General features: G+C 42.2%; 1 protein-coding gene across 7 annotated transcripts in view; it reads right to left on the bottom strand.

Moving 5' to 3' along the window:
- Positions 1-2255: 2255 nt before the first annotated feature.
- LOC118393166 (calcineurin-binding protein cabin-1-like) overlaps positions 2256-27562 on the bottom strand; it is a 64856-nt gene continuing 39549 nt past the window's right edge. For all 7 annotated transcript variants that reach the window (XM_035785546.2, XM_035785549.2, XM_035785548.2 and 4 more), the window contains 5 exons: positions 18008-18082; positions 9009-9279; positions 7673-7828; positions 7358-7560; positions 2256-7002 (listed from right to left, as the gene is read on the bottom strand). In XM_035785546.2, the coding sequence (XP_035641439.1) occupies positions 6850-7002; positions 7358-7560; positions 7673-7828; positions 9009-9279; positions 18008-18082 (858 nt within the window). In that variant the 3' untranslated portion in view covers positions 2256-6849. The remainder of the gene's footprint in view (positions 7003-7357; positions 7561-7672; positions 7829-9008; positions 9280-18007; positions 18083-27562) is intronic.

Below are 27562 nucleotides of genomic sequence, written 5' to 3'. Positions count from 1 at the left end.
CGGTGGCAGGTAGCCTCGCGGTTAGTGTTGGGCCAGTAACTGAAAGGTCGCTAGATCGAATCCCCGAGCTGACAAGGTAAAAATCTGTCGTTCTGCCCCTGAACAAGGCAGTTAACCCACTGTTCCTAGGCCGTCATTGTAAATAAGAATTTGTTCTTAACTGACTTGCCTAGTTAAATGAAAAATAAAATAAATCAATTGCCAAAGCTGACATGGCATAGAGATTAAGGGATGCCAAACACTAGATTTACAGTGTTAAAAATTAACTTAGTTGCTCAGTTTGTGTCAATAGTGTAGCTAATGTGTCCTGACTGTTCTCCCACACAGATGAGTCTACTAGGGCACATCCTCCCTGCAAAGCATTTGCCCACAGTGGTGTCTATGGCGGGGCCGCTGTCCAGGCCTCCGTGTCTACTCACTGATCACCTTTACCACTGATGCTCTACCTCCCAGGTGTCAGTCTCTAGATCCCCTTGTGCTCAATTGTTAACAGCTGCCAATACACAGCCGGGACGATGGATCAGACGGCTCTCCTCCAGCCCAATGAAGAGCCCTTGCAGTAGGCCGATGAGAAATCTCACACCTTCGGCCCACATTAGCTATGCAGCATGCCCTTTTGATGCCTTAATTGGTCACTTTGATGGGTTTGTATAGGTAGCAGTCGCTGGCTGAAGACAGCCTGATGTCAGTGGCGCTCCAAGCCCTTTGCCTTCTGGTACATAACCTCAAACATGAGAAAGACTTGTCATGAGAAATGGTTAAACCTGACAATAGAGCCATTACATAGTTATTTTGTGGTTGTTAGCTGACCATTTCATCTCAAGTGCTGTAAATCATTTTTTAGCTATAAACAATAATGACACAGTGCATAACTACAGTGTTTTCAGAAAGTATTCCCACTCCTCGACTTTTTCCACATTTGATTGAGTTACAGCCTGAATTTAAAATGGATTACATTTAGATGTTGTGTCACTGGCCTTCACAAAATGACAAAAGTAGAATTATGTTTTGACGCATTTTTACAAATGAATTCAAAATTATAAGCTGAAATGTCTCGAGTCAGTAATTATTCAACCAATAAATAAGTTCAGCAGAAATAAATTTGCTGAACAACAAGTCACATAATAAGTTGCAATAATAGTGTAACATTATTTTTTCAATCCGGAATCCAAGATGGCGTAGCAGTCAGACGTCTTTGTCCTGTCGTGTCCCTTGTATATATAGTTTCTTACATATTTTAAATAAATCCGTGATAATCAAAAACTTCAACAAGCATTTCTCAACGGCTGACCATGCCTTCCTCCTGGCTACTCCAACCTCGGCCAACAGCTCCGCCCCCACCGCAGCTACTCGCCCACGCCTCCCCAGCTTCTCCTTTACCCAAATCCAGATTGCAGATGTTCTGAAAGAGCTGCAAAACCTGGACCCATACAAATCAGCTGGGCTTGACAATCTGGACCCTCTATTTCATAAACTGTCCGCCACCATTGTCGCAACCCCTATTACCAGCCTGTTCAACCTCTCCTTCGTATCATCTGAGATCCCCAAAGATCCCCAAGGATTGGAAAGCTGCCGCAGTCATCCCCCTCTTCAAAGAGGGAGACACCCTGGACCCAAACTGTTACAGACCTATATCCATCCTAAGGTCTTCGAAAGCCAAGTTAACAAACAGATCACTGACCATCTCGAATCCCACCGTACCTTCTCCGCAGTGCAATCCGGTTTCCGAGCTGGTCATGGGTGCACCTCAGCCACGCTCAAGGTACTAAACCATATCATAACCGCCATCAATAAAAGACAGTACTGTGCAGCTGTCTTCATCGACCTGGCCAAGGCTTTCGACTCTGTCAATCACCTTATTCTTATCGGCAGACTCAGTAGCCTCGTTTTTTTCTAATGACTGCCTTGCCTGGTTCACCAACTAATTTGCAGACAGAGTTAAGTGTGTCAAATCGGAGGGCATGTTGTCCGGTCCTCAGGCAGTCCCTATGGGGGTACCATAGGGTTCAATTATCGGGCAGACTCTTTTCTCTGTATATATCAATGATGTTGCTCTTGCTGCGGGCGATTCCCTGATCCACCTCTACGCAGACGACACCATTCTGTATACTGTGGGGCAAAAAAGTATTTAGTCAGCCTCCAATTGTGCAAGTTCTCCCACTTAAAAAGATGAGGCCTGTAATTTTCATCATGGGTACACTTCAACTATGACAGACAAAATTAGAAGAAAAAAAATCCAGAAAATCACATTGTAGGATTTTTTAATGAATTTATTTGCACATTATGGTGGAAAATAAGTATTTGGTCAACAACAAAAGTTTCTCAATACTTTGTTATACCCTTTGTTGGCAATGACAGAGGCAATGACAGAGGTCTAAGGTACTTAGAGCTGTAATCACTGCCAAAGGTTCTTCAATAAAGTATTGAATCAGGAGAGTGAATACTTATGTAAATGAGACGTTTCTGTATTTCATTTTCAATAAATTTGCTAAAGTTTCTACAAACCTTTTTTCACGTTGTCATTATGGGGTATTGTGTGTAGATCAGTAATATGTATATACTTTTTTGTTTTACTTAATCCATGCTGAATTCAGGCTGTAACAACAAAATGTGGAATAAGTCAAGGGGTATGAATACTTCATGACTGCACTGTATGATGTTCCTAATCAGTAATAATAATAATAATATATGCCATTTAGCAGACGCTTTTATCCAAAGCAGGCTAAATTATTATTGATCTAGTGACAACACTCCCCTTTTCCTCTGCAAAACACACAAAAATATGAAATCAGTGTGAATTCCCTCAACTACAAAATGTGGAGTCAGTGAAGCTCTTCAGGATTTGTTTCAAATGTAATGTTTTGGTAAACTACATTTTCATTCTATGGCTGAACATAGATAATATAGGTACAGTTTAAGTCGGAAGTTAACATACACCATAGCCAAATACATTTAAACAATTTTTTTTTTTTTTTTTTTTTTTTTTTTACAATTCCTGACATTCAACCCTAGTAAGAATTCCCTGTCTTAGGTCCGTTAGGATCACCACTTTTATTAAGAATGTGAAATGTCACAATAAAAGTAGAGAGAATGATTTATTTCAGCTTTTATTTCTTTCATCACATTCCCAGTGGGTCAGAAGTTTACATACACTCAATTATTATTTGGTAGCATTGCCTTTAAATTGTTTAACTTGGGTCAAACGTTTTGGGCTGCCTTCCACACAATAAGTTGGGTGAATTTTGGCCCATTCCTCCTGACAGAGCTGGTGTAACAGTCAGGTTTGCAGGCCTCCTTGCTCCTTGCACACACTTTTTCAGTTCTGCCCACAAATGTTCTATAGGATTGAGGTCATGGCTTTGTGATGGTCACTCCAATACCTTGACTTTGTTGTCCTTAAGCCATTTTGCCACAACTTTGGAAGTATGCTAGGGGTCATTGTCCATTTGGAAGACCCATTTGTGACCAAGCTTTAACTTCCTGACTGATGTCTTGAGATGTTACTTCAATATATCCACAATTTTCCATCCTCATGATGCCATCTATTTTGTGAAGTACACCAGTCCCTCCTGCAGCAAAGCACCACCACAACATGATCCTGCCACCCCCGTCCTTCACTGTTGGGATGGTGTTCTTCAGCTTGCAAGCCTCCCTCTTTTCCTCCAAACGGTCATTATGGCCAAACAGTTCTATTTTTGTTTCATCAGACCAGAGGACATTTCTCCAAAAATGTACAATCTTTGTCCCCATGTGCAGTTGCAAACCGTAGTCTGGCTTTTTTTATGGCGGTTTTGGAGCAGTGGCTTCTTCCTTGATGAGCGGCCTTTCAGGTTGTCTTTAGGACTGGTTTTACTGTGGATATCGATACTTTTGTACCTGTTTCCTCCAGCATCTTCACAAGGTCCTTTGCTGTTGTTCTGGCATTGATTTACACTTTTTGCACCAAAGTATGTTTATCTCTAGGAGACAGAATGCATCTCTTTCCTGAGCGGTATGACAGCTGCGTGGTCCCATGGTGTTTATACTTGCGTACTATTGTTTGTACAGATGAACGTGGTACCTACAGGCGTTCGGAAATTGCCCCAAGGATGAAGCAGACTTGTGGAGGTCTACAATTTTTGGTTGATTTCTTTTGATTTTCCCATAATATCACGCAGATGCACTGAGTTTGAAGATAGGCCTTGAAATACATCCACAGCTACACCTCCAATTGACTCAAATGATGTCAATTAGGCTATCAGAAGCTTCTAAAGCCATGACATCATTTTCTGGATTTTTCCAAGCTGTTTAAAAGGCACAGTCAACTTAGTGTATGTAAACTTCTGACCCACTGGAATTGTGATACAGTGTTATAAGTGAAATAATCTGTCTAAAGAATTGTTGGAAAAATGACTTGTGTCATGCACAAAGTAGATATCCTAACAGTCTTTCCAAAACTATAGTTTGTTAACAAGAAATTTGTGGAGTGGTTGAAAAACACGTTTTAATGACTCCGATCTAAGTGTATGTAAACTTCCAACTTCAACTGTAGGCACTTAACTTATTCCTGCTGACAGACAGAGACAGAGGTTGAAACACTGAAGAAAGAAATCACTTACCAACCCCCTCAGCCTGATCAAGGCATGGAGAAGACAGATCTCACTATTTCAAGGGATGGGGAGCACACATTTGGTCCACCTCATAACAAAACTCAAATGTAGCTTTCCTTGCAAAGGGGTAAATGACAAATTCACAGCACTTTATAAGAAACTTCTGGAAGTTATCCCACCGTGTCTGGGACTTCACACAAGTGTGCAAGCTCTTTGACTAAAATATCAGAGCGGGACAAGGTGTCGTCTCAACATGACTGATACACAAGGGGACACGTTGGCAGAAAAATTGACACTTTGCCACAGATCGTTTTGTTTAGGCAAAACTTGACTTGAGATTGTAGTTTGTAGAACGTGACATTGAGCTGGTCTTGCTAACAGATTGAAACTATATACAGCCATTACAACAAATACATTACCATTATAGCTGCCGGGGATTGAAGTTCAAACTTAACCTAAATATGGAAATAAACAGAACATTTCAGTTCAAAACACCAAGGAATGAAAATATGTATTAAAAGAAATTGAATGGGATCTTAAGCACTTACAAATTTCAAAAATATTGTACGAATTAGAATTCATAACATATGATATACGAATTGGATAACGTTGTACACGATTGGGCACAATTTTCAGGGACCCGTTTTGGCTTGTGAGGGCTACTTTCAAAACTACTGGCTGAAATTATACAGCCAGTATAATTAAAGAGCACCAAGACCAGATAAAAGCGTATCACGTATATTTTTGGTTTGTGACATCTTTAATGTGGCAAGTTAATATGTAAAGAATAACAACTCCCCAGCCTGTGCCAAGGTTTAAGGAAGAAAAACCTCTCAGCCATTATACATTCCCATAAGAAGCTCAGCAGCAGAAATACAAAACAGTATTTTACACCAAAAAATACAAACATCCATTTACAGGTAGGTAGTCAGTCAAGCAAGACTTGTTCGGGCGATGTCCTTTACAATTATTTCTTCATAATTTCTTCCTTTTTTAAAAAGTCTTCTAAAGACAATTTACAAGAAACATATGGTAAATATCCTTTTGATAGAAACAATCTGTAAAAAAACAAAAACAACATTCTATTGTCGTCCTCTGAGTTGACATAGAATTTAAACATATTTACCAAGGCATTTTCTCTGAATTAGGAACATCCACACTTGACACCAATGGTAAATAAACACCCGGACCACGTAAGAGTTGCTTCATTTGAGAATATGTTTGAAATGTGATATGTACAAAAGCTAATTCAGACTAATCCAAACCATCACTTTGTCTATTATTCTGAGCAATGCTGGTGACAGGACCTCTTCCTGGTAAAGAAGGGTCCTCCAAGCTACAAATCCCCAGAGAAACAAAAGGACAAAATCAAACAAGACTTGATAGAATACAGTTGAGTACAAAAATAGAACATGAACAAGAGACAAATCAAAGACATCCCACTTGGAAGTGTAAACATATCCAATCTGCTACAGGTTATTAGGCTTTGGAGAAGTAGGGTCCTCAACATTGCTTTAGGAGCCCTATATAAAACTCTGGTTTGCAGTCCTCATTAAATCTTAGTGTCCATGAAAATGCAGGTCACATACAAATGTGGATTTCTTGCCGTTCAGATTCTTATATCAATGTGTATGGATATAAGTTGGCTGGCACCTGTGATATGTTGCCATGGCACATTTCATCGTGTTGAAGCACCTCAGTGTGGGATGTTGCATTCCAACAACAAGGATTTAGCTGCAGTTGAAACATACAGTAAAAGCAGGCCAAATTCTAGTCCCCATTACGTGTGAAAGATGTATAAATCACAGCCAATGATTCCAACTGCATTGCATGCGAAGAATGTGTCTACAAAGCAACAATCCACCACCAATTCTGACCATTTAACTTACAGTAAGCGTAGATCATCATTCTACACCTTTTCCCATTTTCATGTGAAAGACTATGGAGAGCTTGGTTAGCTGACAGGTGTGATAAGTGTAAATGGCACTTAGCAAAATTATTGTTAAACGAAAAACATCCCCAGTCATCCAGTGTCAAGAGCAGAACATTGCGCATTTGCACATTTTCACTTCAAGAGCTTTTTTCCATTAAGACAGCTTGAAATTACAAGATAGACCAACTGCACCAACACAGAGACACTAGCTGCAGTGACATGTACCATTCCATCTTTTCAAGACAAGGGAGGAAGTGGAGGGGCTTGATGGTAGGCAGGTCCAGCTCCAAGGAGTGGCCTGGGTTTGTTCAGTCTTGTAGCAGTGGCTCAGATGTCCATGTAATCATCCTCCTCATCCCCATCGTCTGATTCACTCTCCAGAGAGGACTCCTGGCTGGAGGTCTCCTGCACCTCCAGGGCCGGCTGGCTCAGCGTCTCTTTCTTCACTGTGGCCGCCGACTGGGAGGACAGGATCACGTTCTGCACAGGAACAGGAGCAGAGAACAGCAGGGTTTAGTTTCACTGACAGACAGAGTGAGAAGACGGAAGGTTGCCAGAAAGATAGATAGGATAGAGAGAGAAATAGATAGGATAGGGAGAGAGAGAGATAAATAGATAGGAGACAGCGATAGGATAGCGAGAGAGCGATACATAGATAGGGAGAGAGAGATAAATAGATAGGAGAGAGTGATAAGATATAGATATATAGGAGAGAGATAAATAGATAGGATAGCTAGAGAGCAATACATAGATAGGATAGGGAGAGAGAGAGATATAAATAGATATATAGGAGAGAGAAAAATAGATAAGAGAAAGGGAGAGAGAGCGAGAGCACCTTGAGTCTCTGCTTGGTTTCCTCTGAAATACTTCCTTTGGGGGAGAGAAGGGTGGGAGTAGGCGGGGTGACGGTGATCTCCGGGGGGAACTTGGTGACGGTGGAGGGGATGAAGAGCTTTGGCATGTTGGGGGGGATGCGTGAGCGGATACGACTAGGGTCCGACATCTTGGACTGCTCACTGCTGCCATATAGCTGCTGGTCTAAACAACAGAGGAGGTAGAGACAGATGGGACAGAGGAACATTATGATAACTTCTCACATGGATCCACCCCTTATTGGAATTCTTACTTGGTAATTCCTGGTTGTTCTTACCTGAGCAAGGTTGTGTGGCACTACAGGAAGCAGGCTCATCATGGTACCAGCCTGCAGCCTCCTGCCCTGGGGACACAGTGGCCAACTTCATTTGTTGGCAAAGATGAGACTCCTGCTGTCTGTAGGACAGTCCCTCTGGGGGCTCCTCACGTTCCTCTGGAGAAATACAACCACATCACCTGTCATAATCCATACAGCATTCAAAACACATACACCAGCACAGTGAAGAAAGACAAGATGGCAGGCTCTCACTCATACTTCTGGGGTTGACAGAATAACCCATTTCAGACTGATTCATTATGCAGTGCACTATACTATAGCAACAATGTTTGCAATGACCAACATTAACATGAGCTTACTGGAAGACACATTTCATTTTTAATACACAGACAAACCAAGCCCCTGATTTCAAACAGTGCTCCAGGCTGCCATTACAGATCTCACAACAAAAACTGGAGGAAAATAGGAAATACGAGGGAAAGTAATGCCTCAGCCTGCCTACGAGTTCCTCGTGTAGCATCGTTCAGTAGCGCTCGCAGCCCTGCCAGCATATACAATCATCCACTCTCTCTCTCTACCCGACCTCTTCATTCAGGTTGCCTGGGAAACCATTAGTAGATTTCAGTGTCAAGCTTCCTGATGCTCAGCATTGATCTCCTAAACCTCACACCTCACGTGTGCGCACTCATGTGGATGATACCCTCCTTAAATATTCAATGTACTCAACAATCAGGACGGTAAACTCCTGATCGGTAAGCTCCTGCATCATCAGAAGAACAGTGTTCCCGGGTTAAAGACATATCATTATTTCAAACACTTCCATCTGTAAGTGTCAGATGTACTATGTACTAGGGAGACATGAGTGACTTACTAAACTAGAAATTCAATATTCAACCAGGTCATGATGTACATAAGTTACATAACACAGCTCTGGGTGGGCAAGTGTGCCCCCTGCTGGCTGGCTATCTAATTACACAGAGACAGAGACAAACAGAGAGCGAAAGAAACAGAGCGAGGGAGAAAAGCTCTGACAGTTTAATCTGTCCTCCTCCACTAGAGAAGTAGGTACAAAGCAGGGACTCATCAACTGCAGATACAACACAGTGAAAAAAACAACAGTTTGTAGCTAACTTACTGTGGCTGTTACAAATCTATTCACGTTACAATATATTCTCCAAAGAAGATCCACACAATTTTAATGAAATGCTTGATGAACTTATCCTCTTTGTAGCAGCATATTTTAAACACATTATTTTTTATCAGACCAGTGTAACAGGCAGTGTTACTGTTGTGTTTTATGAAATGTACTGCAAGAGGAGGGAGGAAAGAAACTGACCTGTTTGGGGGTGGAAGGCCATAGTTGAAGCAGGGTGGATAGGCAGGGGGGCTCTCCTGTGCTGGGGCTGACAATGCTCGTGGGAGCCGCTGGCTGGAGGTCTGGGCACCTTGCCAAGGGGCTCGTACTGGAGTTTGGCTTGGCTATCCTGGACAGACAGGGGGTGGCAGGCAGCGTGACTGAGCAGGACCGGGGTGGGCAGAGAGGCAGGGAAGAAGATGTCGCGGTGATCCTTGGAGTACTTAGGTGTTGTCGGGGCATCACTGGCAGACTGATAAAGATAAAGACAGAGTGGCAGTAAGGAGGAGGAGCCTGACGAAGTGCCCATCTGCAGTAGAATCTTCTTTCCCCTATACATAGAACCGCAGTAGAAACAGTTTGAGTCATTATAACCAACACCATCTCACTGTTCACACAAAAAAATGACCTTCATTACAATTACACTGACTTAACGCTAGAGCGGTGTTCTGTGGAGGTCTCAGGGGGTCTGAGGCTTACTTTTCTGTGTGGAACCTGTAGTGTGTGGAGTCAGACTGGGCAAGCATGCAGGCCGCTGGAGGGGGATCTGCCACCACAGGAACACAACTCCAGGAATCCACCCCCCGACCCTACCTGCCACTCTCCCATGTGTGTTTATGAGGACTACTACATAATCACAAGACCTGCACAAACAACCTGTGACAAGAGCCACCCTGCTCCCACAGCTGCTGTCATGGCAACTGGAAGAACACAGCCAATGGAAAATGGCATGAATACAGTTTCCGTTCGGTTTTCCCTCAAATAGGAAAGCTTTAGACTGAACGCCACGGACACATTGGATAGCTGGGAAGGAGGAATTCGAGGCAGGGCACTGATAATGATATACAGCAGTAGTAAAGCTAATCAAATGAAGGTAAGAAGTCAGAGGGTCAGTGTAATTTCATCTCACTTTAAAGAGTCAAACCAAATGAATGCACAAGATGGAGTATAGATGGTTTTCTATAATCTTATCATGACTCATGTCCAGGTTAAAGTTGGAATCCATTGCGGTGAAACTGAAACGTCCATTTGCTATATTACAATAACAAAGATATTACTTCAAACACCGAACGCGGTTTTATTCTCTCGGACATCATTTCACGCGAGATAGAAGAGGGGCCACAGTGTCTCTTGTCCCCTCCTGTCTCAGCCTCCAGTATTTATGCTGCAGTAGTTTGTGTCGGGGGGCTAGGGTCAGTTTGTTATATCTGGAGTACTTCTCCTGTCCTATTCGGTGTCCTGTGTGAATCCAAGTGTGCGTTCTCTAATTCTCTCCTTCTTTCTTTCTCTCTCAGAGGACATGAGCCCTAGGACCATGCCCCAGGACTACCTGACATGATGACTCCTTGCTGTCCCCAGTCCACCTGGCCATGCTGCTGCTCCAGCTTCAACTGACCTGAGCCCTAGGATCATGCCCCAGGACTACCTGACATGATGACTCCTTGCTGTCCCCGGTCCACCTGACTGTGCTGCTGCTCCAGTTTCAACTGTTCTGCCTTGTTATTATTCGACCATGCTGGTCATTTATGAACATTTGAACATCTTGGCCATGTTCTGTTATAATCTCCACCCGGCACAGCCAGAAGAGGACTGGCCACCCCACATAGCCTGGTTCCTCTCTAGGTTTCTTCCTAGGTTTTGGCCTTTCTAGGGAGTTTTTCCTAGCCACCGTGCTTCTACACCTGCATTGCTTGCTGTTTGGGGTTTTAGGCTGGGTCTCTGTACAGCACTTTGAGATATCAGCTGATGTACGAAGGGCTATATAAATACATTTGATTTGATTTGATGTACTAAGAATTGTTTAATTTATTACTTTGTCGAATGTTCATCTCCTTTTCAAAAACAAAACCAAAACAATAACAAATGTGCCTGGGGGGCGATCACTGGCACAGTTTCACCTTTAAGGTAACATGACTATCAGGTTGCCACACAACACAAGGTTAGTCTGGATCAGTCAACTGATCTACCAATAACATAGCTCACTTGGTATTTTTCTCAGAATCCCACTGCAGGGATTTATAGTCAAATCCTGCTCCGAGTTGTTTATTACGAGGCTCCATGAGGGATTCACACAGGCTTCAACAAACCAACCAACCAGACCTCCAGCTGCAACAGGCCCACATCTCAGCTCAACACAGACCAACAGCAGCTCCTACAGGGTTCCATTGCTAGCTTTGAATTATACATAAAAGGAACACAAAGACCCTTTGCTCTGGGAATAAGTACCTGAGAGCACTGCAGCAGACTCTTCCGTGTAGCCGAGTTGTTGTTTCCACCATTCATTGAGTATCATATCAAGACTGCTTACAGCCAGGCTGGTTTCAAAGTGGGTGGTCCCTTCTGCAATTACTGAGATGGGGTTTAACTTTTTATGGCTGCAGGGGCAGTATTGAGTAGCTTGGATGAAAGGGTGCCCATTGTAAATGGCCAGCTCCTCAGTCTCAGTTGCTAATATATGCATATTATTATTAGTATTGGAAAGAAAACACTAAAGTTTCCCAAAATGTCAAAATATTGTCTGAGTATAACAGAACTGATATTGCAGGCAAAACCCTGAGGAAAATCAAAACAGGAAGTGGCTTCTATTTTGAAAACTCCATGTTCCATAGCCTCCCTTTGCTGGATTTAAAGGGGTATGAACCAGATTTTCCTATTGCTTCCTCAAGGTGTCAACAGTCTTCAGACATAGTTTCAGGCTTTTATTTTGAAAAATGAGCCAGAACGATAACATCGCGTCAAGTGGTCACATGACTTTTGCTCACGCAACAGAGTTTGGATAGGTATTGCTTTTCCCTCTCCTACTGTGAAAGACATTTGCGGTTGATATATTATCGATTATATATTTTAAAAACAACCTGAGGATTGATTATAAAAAACGTTTGACATTTTTCTGTGTACATAATGGAAACTATTTGGAATTTTCGTCTGCGTTGTCATGACCGCTCTTTCCTATGGATTTCTGAACATAACACGACAAACAAACTGAGGTATTTTGGATATAAAAATAATCTTTATGGAACATAAGGAACATTTGTTGTGTAACTGGGAGTCTCGTGAGTGAAAACATCTGAAGATCATCAAAGGTAAACGATTAATTTGATTGCTTTTCTGATTTTCGTGACCAAGCTTCCTGATGCTAAGTGTACTTAATGTTTTGTTGTGCGATCGATAAACTTACACAAACGCTTGGATTGCTTTCGCTGTAAAGCATAATTTCAAAATCTGACAAGACAGGTGGATTAACAAAAGGCTAAACTGTGTTTTCCTATATTGCACTTGTGATTTCATGAATATAAATATTTGTAGTAATATTTATTCAATGTAGCGCTATGCTATTCAGCAGTTGTTGGTGACATTTATCCCGATAGGGGGATTGCAGCCATAACAAGTTAAAAAGCAGTTTATCAGTTCTGTGTATGTCATCTCCTGTTCTGATAATATTTCTCCAAGTTATCTTTACTCCAAATAACTTAGTTCAAGGGCTGTCATTGTTTCTTTGAGACCAGAAGCTCCATATTCTTCATCGACTTTGGCAGGTGGCACTGAAGGCTTTGAGATGTGACCCGACTTCTTGGTAAGGAGGACAGAGTGCAAATGAGACCAAGGCCGCCCACAAAATGTTGCAAATTAGTCACAAGTAAATGGATGGGTGAAACAGCAAGATATTAAAAAGAATCCTGTCAATACACGACTAGCAGATCCTCCCACCCACATGAGTAACAACCAGGCCCCTGCAGGGGAGTTGCTTAGCCTTATGCCAACCTCCTTTTTCCAGGTGTCAGCTCTGTCTCAAAGACCACATAGCCCAGCAGTACAATAACTTCGATACATTAACAATGGCAACTCATTATAATTGAGTGTCTAGATATAAACTCATTATTTTCAGGCTCAGTAAAATGTAATCTCTATACACAAGAGAGGGCTCACAGTGGGCTCAATCGTTTTGGTGATTAGGCTACGTTGTATGAATCTTCTGTCTCCGTTCACAGGTGTGACTCAGTCATCTAGATTTGTGCACCTGAGAGAGCATAAAGTGGGTAGGTGGCAGGGAGCAGAGGATCACCCCAAACACAGTCATTTTCTGCTCTGCTATATTAGCCCCATATACATGGTCTTCAGAAAGTATTGATAGACCATTACTTATTCCACATTTTGTTTTGTTACAGCCCGAATTCAAAATGGATGACTTAAAAAAAAATATATATATCTACACATACAATACCCCATAATGACAAAGTGAAAACATGTTTTAGAAATGTTTGCAAAAATTAAATACAGAATCTTCACAATACAGAATCAGCCAATACAATACGTTAAAATCACCTTTGTCACCGATTGCAGCTTTGAGTCTTTCTGGGTAAGTCTAAGAGCGTTCCACACCTGGATTGTACAGAATTAAAATTCTTCAAGCTCTGTTAAGTTGGATGTTGATCATTGCTAGACATCCATTTTCAAGTCTTGCCATTGATTTTCAAGCCGATTTAAGTCAAAACTGTAACTTCGCCACTTAGGAAAATTCAATGTAGTCTTGGTAAGCACCTCCAGTGTATATTTGGCCTTGTGTTTTCCTCTAGGATGTTGCCTGTGCTTAGCTCTATTCCGTTTATTTTTTATATCAATGACAAGCATACCCATAACATGATGCAGCCACCACCATGCTTGAAAATATGATGAGTGATACACCGTGACACGTTGTGTTTACCCCAAACATAACGTTTTGTATTCAGGACATCATTTCTGTGGCATATGTTTTGCAGTTTTACTTTAGTGTCTTATTGCAAACAAGATGTATGTTTCAGAATGTTTATTCTGTACAGGCTTCTTCTTTTCAATCTGTCATTTAGGTTAGTATTGTGGATTATCTACAATGTTGTTGATCCATCCTCAGATTTCAACTATCACAGCCAAACCATTCGCCTCATTGTGAAATCCCTCTCCGGCAACGGAGTTAGGAAGGGTTCCTGTGTCTTTGCATTGACTAGGTGTATTGGTACACCATCCAAAGTGTAATTAATAACGTCACCATGTTCAAAGGGATACTCAAATTCTGCTTTTATATTTACCCTTCTACCAACTACCAACTTCTTTGCGAGGCATTGGAAAACCTCCATGGTCTTTGTGGTTGAAATTCACTGCTTGACTGGGGGACCTTACAGATAATTGTATGTGTGGGGTACAAAGATAGTAGGTAGTCATTAAAAAAATCATGTTAAACACTATTATTGAGTCCATGCAATTTATTATACAACTTGTTAAGCAAATTGGTACTCCTGAACTCATTTAGGCTTGCCATTTACTGACATTTCAGCTTTACATTTTTTATCAATATGTAAACATTTGAAATTATGGGGTATTATGTGTAGGCCAGTGGCACCAATTCTCAATTTAATCCATTTTAAATTCAGGCTCTAACAAAATGTGGAAAAGGTCAAGGGGTGTACTTTCTGAAGGCACTGTATTGGGCCTTACAAATAACAACCACTAGAATAGTAACTAGACCTTGAATAGAAACAACAATGTCAACTCAATCTAAAACATGGATTAGTGAGAAAAATCACATGGGAAACCTAGATGTGGTGTGATAAATGGGACACACTGATGACAACTGACCACATGCACACTGTTATGAAACCATCCTGCTTGGATCCAGCATCAAAGTCTTATCTACATTGTGACTTATGATGCACACATACACAGAGCCTTTATAAGGCCATGATCACAACCCTTATCTGTATACATTTGGCTAAATAACTGTCAATTGTGAGCTATAGTAGCCTACCCATCGTTTTCTCCCTTTAGTATGCCGTACTGTGGTTTACATTACTGAGACAACAGGATGAGAGACCCTAGCCGGATGTGGAGGCAGTGGGATGGGGGCTCAGTGACTACCCACAGATGAGGCAGAAGAACTGATGATTTTTATAAAGAATGTGAGAGATAAACACAAAGCTCAGCTGCAATGATTATAGGTTAGTGTGAGCATCACACAACAAAGCTATTAGAACAGGCTTTTTCCCCAGTTTCACATTCAATATCACTAGCATTTATTTTAATTTGACTGTGTCTCGCGTCTCTGCATATGGCTGCAGAATAAACTTGTGTTAAATTCTCCATTTAGAATTCAAAATGTACCATTTCCTTTCATGTGCAAATAAGCAATGCTGCACATATCAATGGTAATACTCAGTTCAAACCAATAACAAGTTCTGCAACCACTGTGTGAAGACAGAGGACAAAAGGGAACATTCTCACTGCACCTGGGGTTATTTTAAGCACAGGCAGGATGGTGCAGAGAAGAAAGCCCTGGGATTTACCCAGCAAGAACACAGCTCATCTTACTACAGACAGACACGGCATGTTAATAGCTCACACCGTCTCAAGTGCTCTATGGAAGAGAGAAGAATGTCAGTCCATTAGGAAACTCAAAACTATGATCTAGTTGACAGCTTCTGCAGCCAGTCACTGCTGTGTTGCCCGCCCATGGCGCTCTGCAGGCTTCACAAGCTAACAGCACAGCACCCAAATAAGGGCAAACAGAACTAGCACAACACCCCAGCAGACAGTTCAGCTAGTTATTTCCCTCAGTTAGGCAACAGAGCGAAACAAGGCTGCAGTGAATGGGTCCCAACAGCTGTCGCCTTATTGTGTCAATAAACTGAGACCCTCAATCTAAAAGGACCGTCTTTCCTATACAGTCAGAGACACTAGCAGTCAGGCATTGAGTAGAGTGTATTATTTGGCATTCGAGTAATTGAAACTCAATTGACACATACAGTGCATTCGGAAAGTATTCAGACCCCTTGACTTTTTCCACATTTTGTTAGGTTACAGCCTTATTCTAAAATTCATTAAATAAATAATTTCCCTCATGAATCTCCACACAATAACCCATAATGACAAATTGGAAATGTTTGCAAATGTATAATTTTTTTATTTATTTTTTAAATTAAATACTTTATTTACATAAGTATTCAGACCCTTTGCTATAAGACTCGAAATAGAGCTCAGGTGCATCTTGTTTCCCATTGACCAACCTTGAAATATTTGGAGTCCACCTCTGGTAAATTCAATTGATTGGACATAATTTGGAAAGGCACACACCTGTCTATAAGATCCCACAATTGATAGTGTATGTATGTCAGAGCAAAAACCAATTTCGAAGGAATTGTCCGTAGAGCTCCGAGACAGGATTGTGTCGAGGCACAGATCTGGTGAAGGGCAAGAAAAAAAAAGGTACTCCGCATTGAAGGTCCCCAGAACACAGAGGCCTCCATCATTCTTAAATGAAAGAAGTTTGGCACCACCAAGACTCTTCCTAGAGCTGGCCGCCCAGCCAAACTGAGCAATCGGGGGTGAAGGGCCTTGGTCAGGGAGGAGACCAAGAACTCGATGGTCACTCTGACAGAGCTCCAGAGTTTCTCTGTGGAGATGGGAGAATCTTCCGGAAGGGCAACCATCTCTGCAGCACTCCACCAATCAGGCATTTACGGTAGAGTAAAAGGCACATGACAGCCCACTTGGAGTTTGCCAAAAGGCACCTAAAGACTCTCAGACCAGCAGAAACAAGATTCTCCGGTCTGATGAAACCAAGATTGAACTCTTTGGCCTGAATGCCAAGGGTCACGTCTGGGAGGAAACCTGGCACCATCCCTACAGTAAAACATGGTGGTGGCAGCATCATGCGGTGGGGATGTTTCTCAGCAGCAGGGACTGGGAGACTAGTCAGGATAAAGGGAAAGATGAACGGAACAAAGTACGGAGAGATCATTGATGAAAACCTGCTTCAGAGCGCTCAGGACCTCAGACTGGGGTGAAAGTTCACCTTCCAACAGGACAACAACCCTAAGCACACAGCCAAGACAACGCAGGAGTGGCTTCGGGACAAGACGCTGAATGTCCTTGAGTGACCCAGCCAGAGCCCGGACTGCAGGATGCTGGCCTTCTGATAAACTTGGATTGGAACACAGGAGTGATGGTTGCTGATAATGGGCCTCTGTACGCCTACGTAGATATTCCATTAAAAATAGAAATCAGACGTTTCCAGCTAAAATAGTCATTTACAACATTAATGTCTCCACTGTATTTCTGATCAATTTGATATTATTTTAATGGTCAAAAATGTGATTTTCTTTCAAAAACAAGGAAATGTCTAAGTGACCCCAAACATTTGAATGATAGTGTATATTTTTATACATTTGCAAAGATTTGTGTGTAGATGAATGTGGAAAAAGTCAAGGGGTCTAAATACTTTCTGAATGCACTGTACAATGTAGTTGCAAACGGGTGCTTTGAACACATTGGAAAGTGGTTCAAAGATAAGTTACCTTAGGGGAAAATAGTGAAATGACATAATGTGTAGTGCAAACAGAGTAGAGGCACAGACATGCTATAACATCAAGAAATAAACAAACATGGATCAAAATGGATAACGTATCTATTCAAAACGGTTTGTTCCCAGAAAGGAAAGAGGAAGTGACACAACAGAATGTGTCATGATTAACAATCATTGCTTATCCGGTATTTAGTGAGTAGAGTACAGTATCATTCCCCCAGGCCACCTATCCATGGCTGACAAGTTCCAAGTAGTACTGGGGAATTATTTAGATCTAGCTCAACATCTTGAGTAGCGGATGGGGAAGACAAGACGCAATCAACCTCAAGTTTTACTTGAATTGTGGGACCACACATCCCTCGAATAGCTTCAATCAAAGCCCAGATAAATTGAAGAGAAGCCCTGGCAGTGGAAGCTTTCCAGTCAGATGAGCGGATGAAACAAATAAGAATATGATATCTGGATAATCTGGGGTAGATCAATTACTGACCAGTGCTTTGATTCAACTGGGATCATGGGATATATGGACATATTGAATGTTTACATTTGTAAGTGTTGTGTTTGTATGGGGTCCATGTACATGTAGAGTATATGCATGAAATATGCATGGCGTGTGTGTGTGTGTGCGTGGGCCAGGTCATCCTCCTACCTGTCGTTGTGCTGACGTGGCCATCTGTATCTGGCAGAACTTCACTGCTTGGTCCAGCGCCACATCCTCGTCCACCTGTCCACACCATGAGAACAGAGACGATCAGAGCAGAACAACACATTCTTACACCGTTCATACAGCCACGTTAGCACCAATGATTCAGCTCCGGATGGCTATAACACATAGAAAAGGGCCTTAGTGTTTCCACTAAGCGCCACCTAAACAGCTGGTAATGTACATATTTTTGGCCAACTACTTATTTAACTTCATAAATGATCTAGGTTTCTTTTCATTTAAAATTTTCAATTTGCTAGTCATAAAAGTCCGTATAGCCTTTTCCCGGCAGGTGCCGATGCAGTCGGCTCGAGGAGCTACGTTATTTCCTCAGACCGACAGAGGATACGGTGTGATGTCTGTGTGATAACCAGCATCGTGTTGCTGTTTTGATGAACTGCCTGGTATTGACTGTTGCAATGCAAATTAGCTCTGTTGCTGTTTGTGAATTAATGCTTTGATATTGATCTGCACTATCTCTCTCAAAAGGGAATAACGGGAAGCAAGTTTGTATAACCTGCTTTTTGAGACCTTCTGTGTGGATTACAGTGCATTCGGAAAGCATTCAGACCCCTTGAATTTTTCCACATTTTGTTACGTTACAGCCTTATTCTAAAACTGATTCAATTGTTTTTTCCCCCTCATCAATCTACACATAATACCCCAAAATGACAAAGCGATAACAGGTTTTTAGAAATGTTAGCAAATTTATTTAAAACGAAACTGAATAATCACATTTACATAAGTAGCCTTTAATATTTTGCTCAGTAAAGATTGTCAGATGGCTCCATATGCTTTGCTAATCAAATCAACCAGTTAATTAGTGTGCATGCACACCAGGGGAGAACGACTGCCCCCTCTCATTGAATCGACAAAGTTCAAGGCTGACTCCGGTACTGCAGGCATTGTTTTCCGATAACAGGACACCCCATTATCGTGAATGGGAAAATGGCAATCTTCGTGGTCCATCTTTGTGTAAATAAATACATATTTTGAAGACAATCATGGTACAAATAATTGTTTGTATTACCGGCAATGCCCCTGGACCCCTTTAGACAGCCCTGGAAATACCCTGGCTGAATACTTTTTATTTATTTGGCTGGCTACTCCATGTACTTAAGGAAAACACCATAGTAATAGGAGCCGTAGTAATAGGAGAAAGTGGCCCTCATTAGGCCTCTCTCTGTGGAGGCTGTCTGCTCTCTGTCTGTCAGTCAGTAGATGTGTGCCTGTTTATTTTATTTAACTAGGCAATTTAGTTAACAACAAATTCGTATTTACAATGACGGCCTACCCCGGCCAAACCCGGACGACGCTCTGCCAATTGTGCGCCGCACTATGGGACTCCCAATCACGGCCGGATGTGATACAGTCTGGATTCTAACCAGGGACTGTAGTGACGACTCTTGCACTGAGATGCAGTGCCATAGACCACTGCGCTCTGTGTGTGGAAGTCAGGAAGCTGATGCTGCTGCACATGGAGTAGCACAAATGATGGAGTACTAATGGAGTAGCACACATGAAAGTAAGCCTCCATGTTCACATATCTCTCAAACAAGCTACTTTATTATGTGGTGTTAAAAACATTTTGGTTCTGCATTGACAAACTACTGAAAGAGCTACTTCCTGTGCTTGGCACTCCTATATTGAACATAATAAATGGCTTCTGGATGTGTACCAAACTCACTAAAAGTGGCAGTAATAAAGCCTCTCTTGAAAAAGCCAAACATTGACCTGAAAAAAAAAAAAATATGCCAATATCGAATCTCCCATTCCTTTCAAAATGTTTAGAAAAAGCAGTTGCCTTCCCAAAGACAAATAATATATACAAAACGCTTCAGTCTGGTTTTAGACCTCATCATAGCACTGAGACTGCACTCGTGAAGGTTGTAAATTACCTTTTAATGGCGTCAGACCAAGGCTCTGCAAAGTGCTGCTTTTGACACCATCTCCACCACATTTTTTTTGGTCTACACGGACAAGTTCTAGCCGGGTTCAGATCTTATCTGTCAGAAAGATATCAGTTTGTCTCTGTGGATGGTTTGTCCTCTGACAAATCAGTTGTAAATGTTGGTGTTCCTCAAGGTTCTGTTATCAAATCTAATTGTATTTTTAACATACACATTTTTAGCAGATGTTATTGCGGGTGTAGTGAAATGCTTGGGTTTCTAGCTCCAACAGTGCAGTAATATCTCACAATTCACAGCAATACACACATCCTAAACGTAAAATAATGAAATTAAGGAATATCTAAATATTCGAATTAGCAATGTCGGAGTGGCATTGACTAAATACAGTAGAATACATATGAGATGAGTAAAGAAAATGTGACTAGTGTTCCATTATTAAAATGGACAGTGAATTCAAGTCCATAAATAAAGGGTCAGCAGCCTCTAAGGTGCAGTGTCACATAACCGGGTGGAAGCTGTTTAACAGTCTGATGGCCTTGAGATAGAAGCGGTCCTTCAGTCTTTGATGCACCTGTACAGACCTAGCCACACCACCCTCTTGAGAGCCCTGTGGTTGCGGGCATTGCAGTTGCCATACCAGGCAGTTATACAGTCCGACAGGATGCTCTCAATTGTGCATCTGTAAATGTTTGTGAGGGTTTTGCCAAGACAAATTTCTGCAGCCTCCTGAGGTTGAAGAAGCGCTGTTGCGCCTTCCTCACCACACTGTCTGTGTGGGTGGACTATTTCAGATCGTCAGTGATGTTTAAGCTGTGGAACTTGGAGCTTTCCACCTGCTCTACTGCGGTCCAGTCGATGTGGATGGGGCATGCTCCCTCTGCTGTTTCCCGAAGTCCACAATCAGCTACTTTGTTTTGTTGACATTGAGTGAGAGGTTATTTTCCTGGCACCACAATCCCAGGACCCTCACCTTCTCTCTGTAAGCTGTCTCATCATTGTTGCAAACTTGATGATTGTGTTGGAGGCGTGCGTGGCCACGCAGTCATGGGTGAACAGGGAGTACAGGAGGGGGTTGAGCAGACGCCTTTGTGGGGCCCCAGTGTTGAGGATCAGCGAAGTGGAGGTGTTGTGTCCTACCTTCACCAGCTGGGGGTGGCTGTCAGGAAGTCCATGACTCAGTTACACTGGGCAGGGTTCAGACCCAGGGCCCTGAGCTTAATGATGAGCTTGGAGGGTACTATGGTGTTGAATGCTGGGCTATAGTAAATTAAGACCATTGAAGAGCATTTTTACATAGGTATTCCTCTGTTGATCTATTGGGGCGGTAAGCAAACTGAAATGGGTCTAGGGTGTCAGGTAAGATAGAGGTGATATGATCGTTAACTAGATTCTCAAAACACTTCATGACAGAAGTGAGTGCTATGGGGCTATAGTAATTTAGTTCAGTTCCCTTTGCTTTCTTGGGTACAAGAACAATGGTGGACATCTTGAAGTAAGTGGGGACAGCAGAATGGGATAGGGAGCGATTGAATATGTCCGTAAACGCTTCAGCCAGCTGGTCTGCGCATGCTCTGAGGACGCAGCTAGGGACGCCGTCTGGGATGGCATCCTTGCGAGGGTTAACACGCTAAAATGTCATACTCACGTCGGCCACGGAAAAGCAGAGTCCACAGTCCTTGGTAGCGGGCTGCGTCGGTGGCACTGTGTTATCCTCAAAGCGGGCAAAGAAGGTGTTTAGCATGTCCTGAAGCAAGACGTTGGTGTCCGTGATGTGGATGGTTTTCCCTTTGAAGTCTGTGATTGTCTGTAGACCCTGCCACATACGTCTCATGTCTGAGCCGTTGAATTGCGACTCCACTTTGTCTCCATACCAACGTTTTGCCTGTTTGATTGCCTTAGGAAGGGAATAACTACACTGTTTGTATTCGGCCATATTCCCAGTCACCTTGCCATGGTTAACCTGTTACTCCTACCCCCTACTTTTTCAAACATTCTGTTAAAAATCGCGCAACATTTCAGCGCCCTGCTACTCATGCCAGGAATATAGTATATGCATATGATTAGTATGTGTGGATAGCAAACACTCTGACGTTTCTAAAACTGGTTAAATCACGGCTGTGACTTTAACAGAGCGTGAGTTTCATCGAATAGCGCAGGAAAACCTGATCACTGAAAATGGAAATAAATATCCTTGCGCTTACTTCTAGGAATTGTTCAAAGTGAACCGAATTACATGAGACCGAGGTTTCAGCGCCTACAGCTACCACACGTTGTCTAGAGTCTTGTCATTTGATTCACAATTGATTCTTGGTCTAACCGGTTCAAGGGAACTCCTTCCCTCCGGTCTCCGACCGGATGTTTTGGTCGAGCTCTCTCCGGCCATGTTTTTTTCCAGACGACACTATAGAAGTTACATCGCCTCCTGATGAATTTTATCGCTTATTAACGTGTACTAATACCTAAAGTTGCATTACAAAAGTATTTCGAAGTGTTTTGTGAAAGTTTATCGTCGACTTTTTGAATTTTAAAAAATGACGTTACGTTATGAAACGCTCTTTTTTTTCGTTTATCATACAGTCTACATAGAACTATATCTAGGCTATATATGGACCGATTTAATCGGAAAAAAAGACCCAATAGTGATTATGGGACATCTAGGAGTGCCAACAAAGAAGATGGTCAAAGGTAATGAATGTTTTATATTTTATTGTGCGGTTTGTGTAGCGCCGAATATGCTAATTATTTTGTTTACGTCCCCTGCGGGTCTTTTGTGGTGTTACATGCTATCAGATAATAGCTTCTCATGCTTTCGCCAGAAAAGCATTTTAAAAATCTGACTTGTTGCCTGGATTCACAACGAGTGTAGCTTTAATTCAATACCCTGCATGTGTATTTTAATGAACGTTTGAGTTTTAACTAATACTATTAGCATTTAGCGTAGCGCATTTGCATTTCCAGAGCTCTAGATGGGACGCCTGCGTGCCAGGTAGGAGCAAGTGGTTAAATGCGGTGGTTCGCGCTTTCAGTTTTGTGCAAATGCAGTCATCTATCCACTGTTTCTGGTTAGGGTAGGTTTTAATAGTCACAGTGGGTACAACATCTCCTATACACTTCCGGATATACTCAGTCACCGTATCCGTCAATGTAATTCTTAAGAGGCTACCCGGAACATATTCCTGTCCAAAGATCAAAACAATCTTGAAGCTTGGTCTAATGTTCTCAGAGCGAGTGCTACAGCTGTGTTGATAGAACTTCGGTAGCGTTTCTCACATTTGCTTTGTTAAAATCCCCAGCTACAATATTGCGGCCTCACCATATGTGGTTTCCAGTTTGCATAAAGTCCAGTGCAGTTATTTGTGGGCTAATGTAGTATCGGCTTGAGGGGGAATATACATGGCTGTGAGTCTAATCGAAGAGAATTCTCTTGGGAGGTAATATGGTCGGCATTTGATTGTGAGGTGTTCTAGGTCACAATCACACCATTAGTAGTTAATCATGAGTGGTATGAACAAAGGATTCAATTCAGGAAAGTCGTATTTCCAGTCATGATGTTGGCGAGTTACCACCACTTTGATATCCAAAAGTTATTTCTGGCTGTATGTAATAGCACAAAACATTTCCTGGCCTAATAATGTAAGAAATAATACAAATAAAAAAAATACTGCAAAGTTGCTTAGGAGCTGGAAGCAGAGCTGCCCTATCTGTCAGCGCCATCTAACGACCACTATTTTCATTATATATTCTACCTCTTGGTGATGTCCCTCGGAAACACAATGTCAACTTTCACTGCTATGCGGACGACACACAGCTGTACATTTCAATAAAGCATGGTGAAGCCCAAAAATTGCCATCACTGGAAGCCTGTGTTTCAGACATAAGGAAGTGGATGGCGGCACATGTTTCACTTTTAAACATAGATATTAGATCTAGGACCCAAGAAACAAAGAGATCTGCTGTTGGATCTGAAAATGAATCTTGATGGATGTACAGTATCAAATAAAACTGAAGGAAATCAGGGTTACTCTGGACCTGATCTATCTTTTGACTAACATATCAAGTATATTTCAAGGGCAGCTTTTTTCCCAGCTTCATAAAAAAATATATATTTTTACTTTTTGCTCCAAAATAATGCAGAAAAGGTAATCCATGCTTTTGTCACTTCTAGATTAGACTACTGCAACACTCTACTCCCCGGCTACCCGGATAAAACACTAAATAAACTTCAGTTCGTGCTAAACACGGCTGCTAGAATCTTTACTAGAACCCCAAAATTTGATCATATTAGTCCAGCGCTAGCCTCTCTACACTGGCTTCCTGTTAAGGCTAGGGCTGATTTCAAGATTTTACTGCTAACCTACAGGCTTGCTCCTACTTATCTCTCCGATTTGGTCCTACTGTACATACCTACACGTACCATACGGTCATAAGACACATGCCTCCTTATTGTCCCTTGAATTTCTAAGCAAACAGCTGGAGGCACAGCTTCCTCCTATAGAGCAACATTTTTATGGAATGGTCTGCCTAGCCATGTGAGAGACGCAGACTATGTCTCGACCTTTAAGTCTTTACTGAAGACTCATCTCTTCAGTAGGTCCTATGATTGAGTGTAGTCTGGCCCAGGGATGCAAAGGTGAACAGCAAGGCACTGGAGCAACGAACCACCCTTGCTGTATCTGCCTGGCCTGCTCCCCTCTCTCCACTGGGATCCTCTGCCTCTGACCCTATTACGGGGGCTGAGTCACTGGCTGACTAGTGCTCTTCGATGCCGTGCTTAAGAGGGGTGCGTCACTTGAGTGGGTTGAGTCACTGACGTGATCTTCCAGCCCGGTTTTCCGCTCGAGGTGTGGATTGGGTAGTAAATTGGTGGTCTGTTGATATCGTTCCAGTGATGTGAGGGATGTGCTTTGGCAAAGTGGGTGGGATTATATCTTGCCTGGTTGGCCTTGTCTGGGAGTATCGTCAGACAGTGTCCCCCCTGTCTCAGCCTCCAGTATCTATGCTGCAATAGTCTATGTGCCGGGGGGATAGGGTCAGTCTGTTATATCTGGTGTAATTCTCCTGTCTATTCTGGTGTCCTGTGTCAATGTAAGTATGCTCCCTCTAAATATTCTCTCACTCCCTCCCTTCCCAGAGGACCTGAGCCCTCGGACCGTGCCTCAGGACTACCTGGCCTGATGACTCCTGGCTGTCCTCAGCCCACCTGGTTGTGCTGCTGCTCCAGTTTTAACTGTTCTGCCTGCAGCTATGGAACCCTGACCTGTTCACTGGACATGCTACCTTGTCCCCGACCTGCTGTTTTGCTTCTCTCTACTGTACCTACTGTCTCAATCTCTGAATGCTTGGCTATGAAAACCGAACTGACATTTACTCCTGAGGTACTACTTACCTGTTGCACCCTCTACAACCAATTTGATTATTATTTGACCCTGCATGTCATCTATGAACGTTTTAACAGCTTGAAGAACAATCTGTCCTTAATGGCCATGTACTCTTAAAATCTCCACCCGGCAATGCAAGAAGAGAACTGGCCACCCCTCAAAGCCTGGTTCCCGTCTAGGTTTCTTCATAGGTTCCTACCTTTCTATTGAGTTTTTCCTAGCCACTGTGCTTCTACAGCTGCATTGCTTGCTGTTTGGGGTTTTAGGCTGGGGGTCTGTATATAGCATTTTGTGACATTAGCTGATGTAAAAAGGGCTTTATAAATACATTTGATTGATTGATGCAGTAGGTGGAACTCTCTAGGTTGTAAGACGTGTCTGCCAAATTAAATGACCTGGAGAATGACTTGGCAGACCTGGGGGCCAAACACTCGGGAGGATTGCAAGAGGCAGCAGTCTGAGACTGAGGTTGGTTAAAATGAAGAGCTGATCATTTGGACCTGATTTGAGGCAGTCCTCCTAACTTAGTAAAGTGGAGGGATGGGTTGTTAGCATGTTTATACAACTTTTCTTCTTCTAAATTAGCATAATAGTGCCAGACATACAAAGTCTCACGGGGCACAAACACGTAGAGCTGAGCTAAAGCAAACTGTGAAACATTTGGCACAACCTGGCAACTGCACTGGCTCTGTACTGAACATTCATGCCACAGGGCTACGTCACTAAACTGTAAAACAGACCCAATGACATGAAACAAAACTGATGTGCTTGTTTTTGGAGAAGGTAAAAAGGTGAAGAATTAGGCTCTAATATTGTAATTTCGCTTCACTAAAAACATGTTAGGGAAAAGCATTTAGTGTCACTCAATTGTACTAATAAAAATGTGTCAAGGTTTGCTCACTGTTCCCGAGATATGCAGGCCCTATTAGGGTGTGTCTGAGAAGGCAGACTGTATCTAAGTTTCCATCCAATTGGCAACAGACTTTCATGCGAATATTAAAAAATATGCATAAAGAAAATATGCACATTTTCCCACGAGTGGTGTGTTCCACCAAATGGACTTGTTGCGTGTAAAAATCAGTGCGACTACGTAATGCACATAAAATGTTTGTTTTTTTTTGCTTCAGTTTTCATTATCCAAATAGAAATATCAAGTTCAATGTGTTTCCATAGCATTTTCAACTCATTAAAAAGCAAATAAATAGCAGATATGCAGGTAGGCTGTGCTACATTTTGAGATTATTATGGATAAATTTGAGAGAATTTTTATTTGTCAAACTTCAGTCAAGCTTTGATTATAAATGTCATCAGAATAAGACCCTTGATATTTATTGGAAAGGAGCATCAAGATCAACATGCACATTCACCAACCTGTGAAGTTTATCATAACTTATTTTACCTGTAGCCTAATAAACTGCATGGTTTCCCAAGTCGTAGTGGGAGGTCCACACACCATATCACCATACCACACACCATATCACCATATTACACACCATATCACCATATCACACACCATACCACCATACCACACACTATATCACACTCCATATCACCATACCACACATCATATCACCATATCGCATACCATATCACCATACCACACACCATATCACCATACCACACACCATATCACCATACCACACACCATATCACCATACCACACACCATATCACCATACCACACACCATATCACCATACCACACACCATATCACCATACCACACACTATATCACACTCCATATCACCATACCACACATCATATCACCATATCGCATACCATATCACCATACCACACACCATATCACCATACCACACACCATATCACCATACCACACACCATATCTAACCACTAGGCTACCCTGGGGCGGCAGGGTAGCCTAGTGGTTAGAGCTTTGGACTAGTAACCGGAAGGTTGCGAGTTCAAACCCCTGAGCTGACAAGGTACAAATCGGTCGTTCTGCCCCCGAACAGGCAGTTAACCCACTGTTCCTAGGCCATCATTGAAAATAAGAAGGTGTTCTTAACTGACTTGCCTGGTTAAATAAAGGTAAAATAAATAAAAAATACCACACACCATATCACCATAGTTTAAGTTTACATCAATAAAGCTCATAAAAGCTGTTTCCGCCTCCATTTCTCACATAAATTATCTGTTGGAATTTATAAAATTGTACCGAAACTTCCTACTTCCATCATAGCTGTCGTGAATTTTA

The sequence above is a fragment of the Oncorhynchus keta genome, chromosome 14 (genome assembly GCF_023373465.1).
Source record: "Oncorhynchus keta strain PuntledgeMale-10-30-2019 chromosome 14, Oket_V2, whole genome shotgun sequence".
NCBI lineage: Eukaryota > Metazoa > Chordata > Actinopteri > Salmoniformes > Salmonidae > Oncorhynchus > Oncorhynchus keta.
Note: the sequence above shows the minus strand (reverse complement) of the source record. Positions and strands in the feature narration are given on the sequence as shown.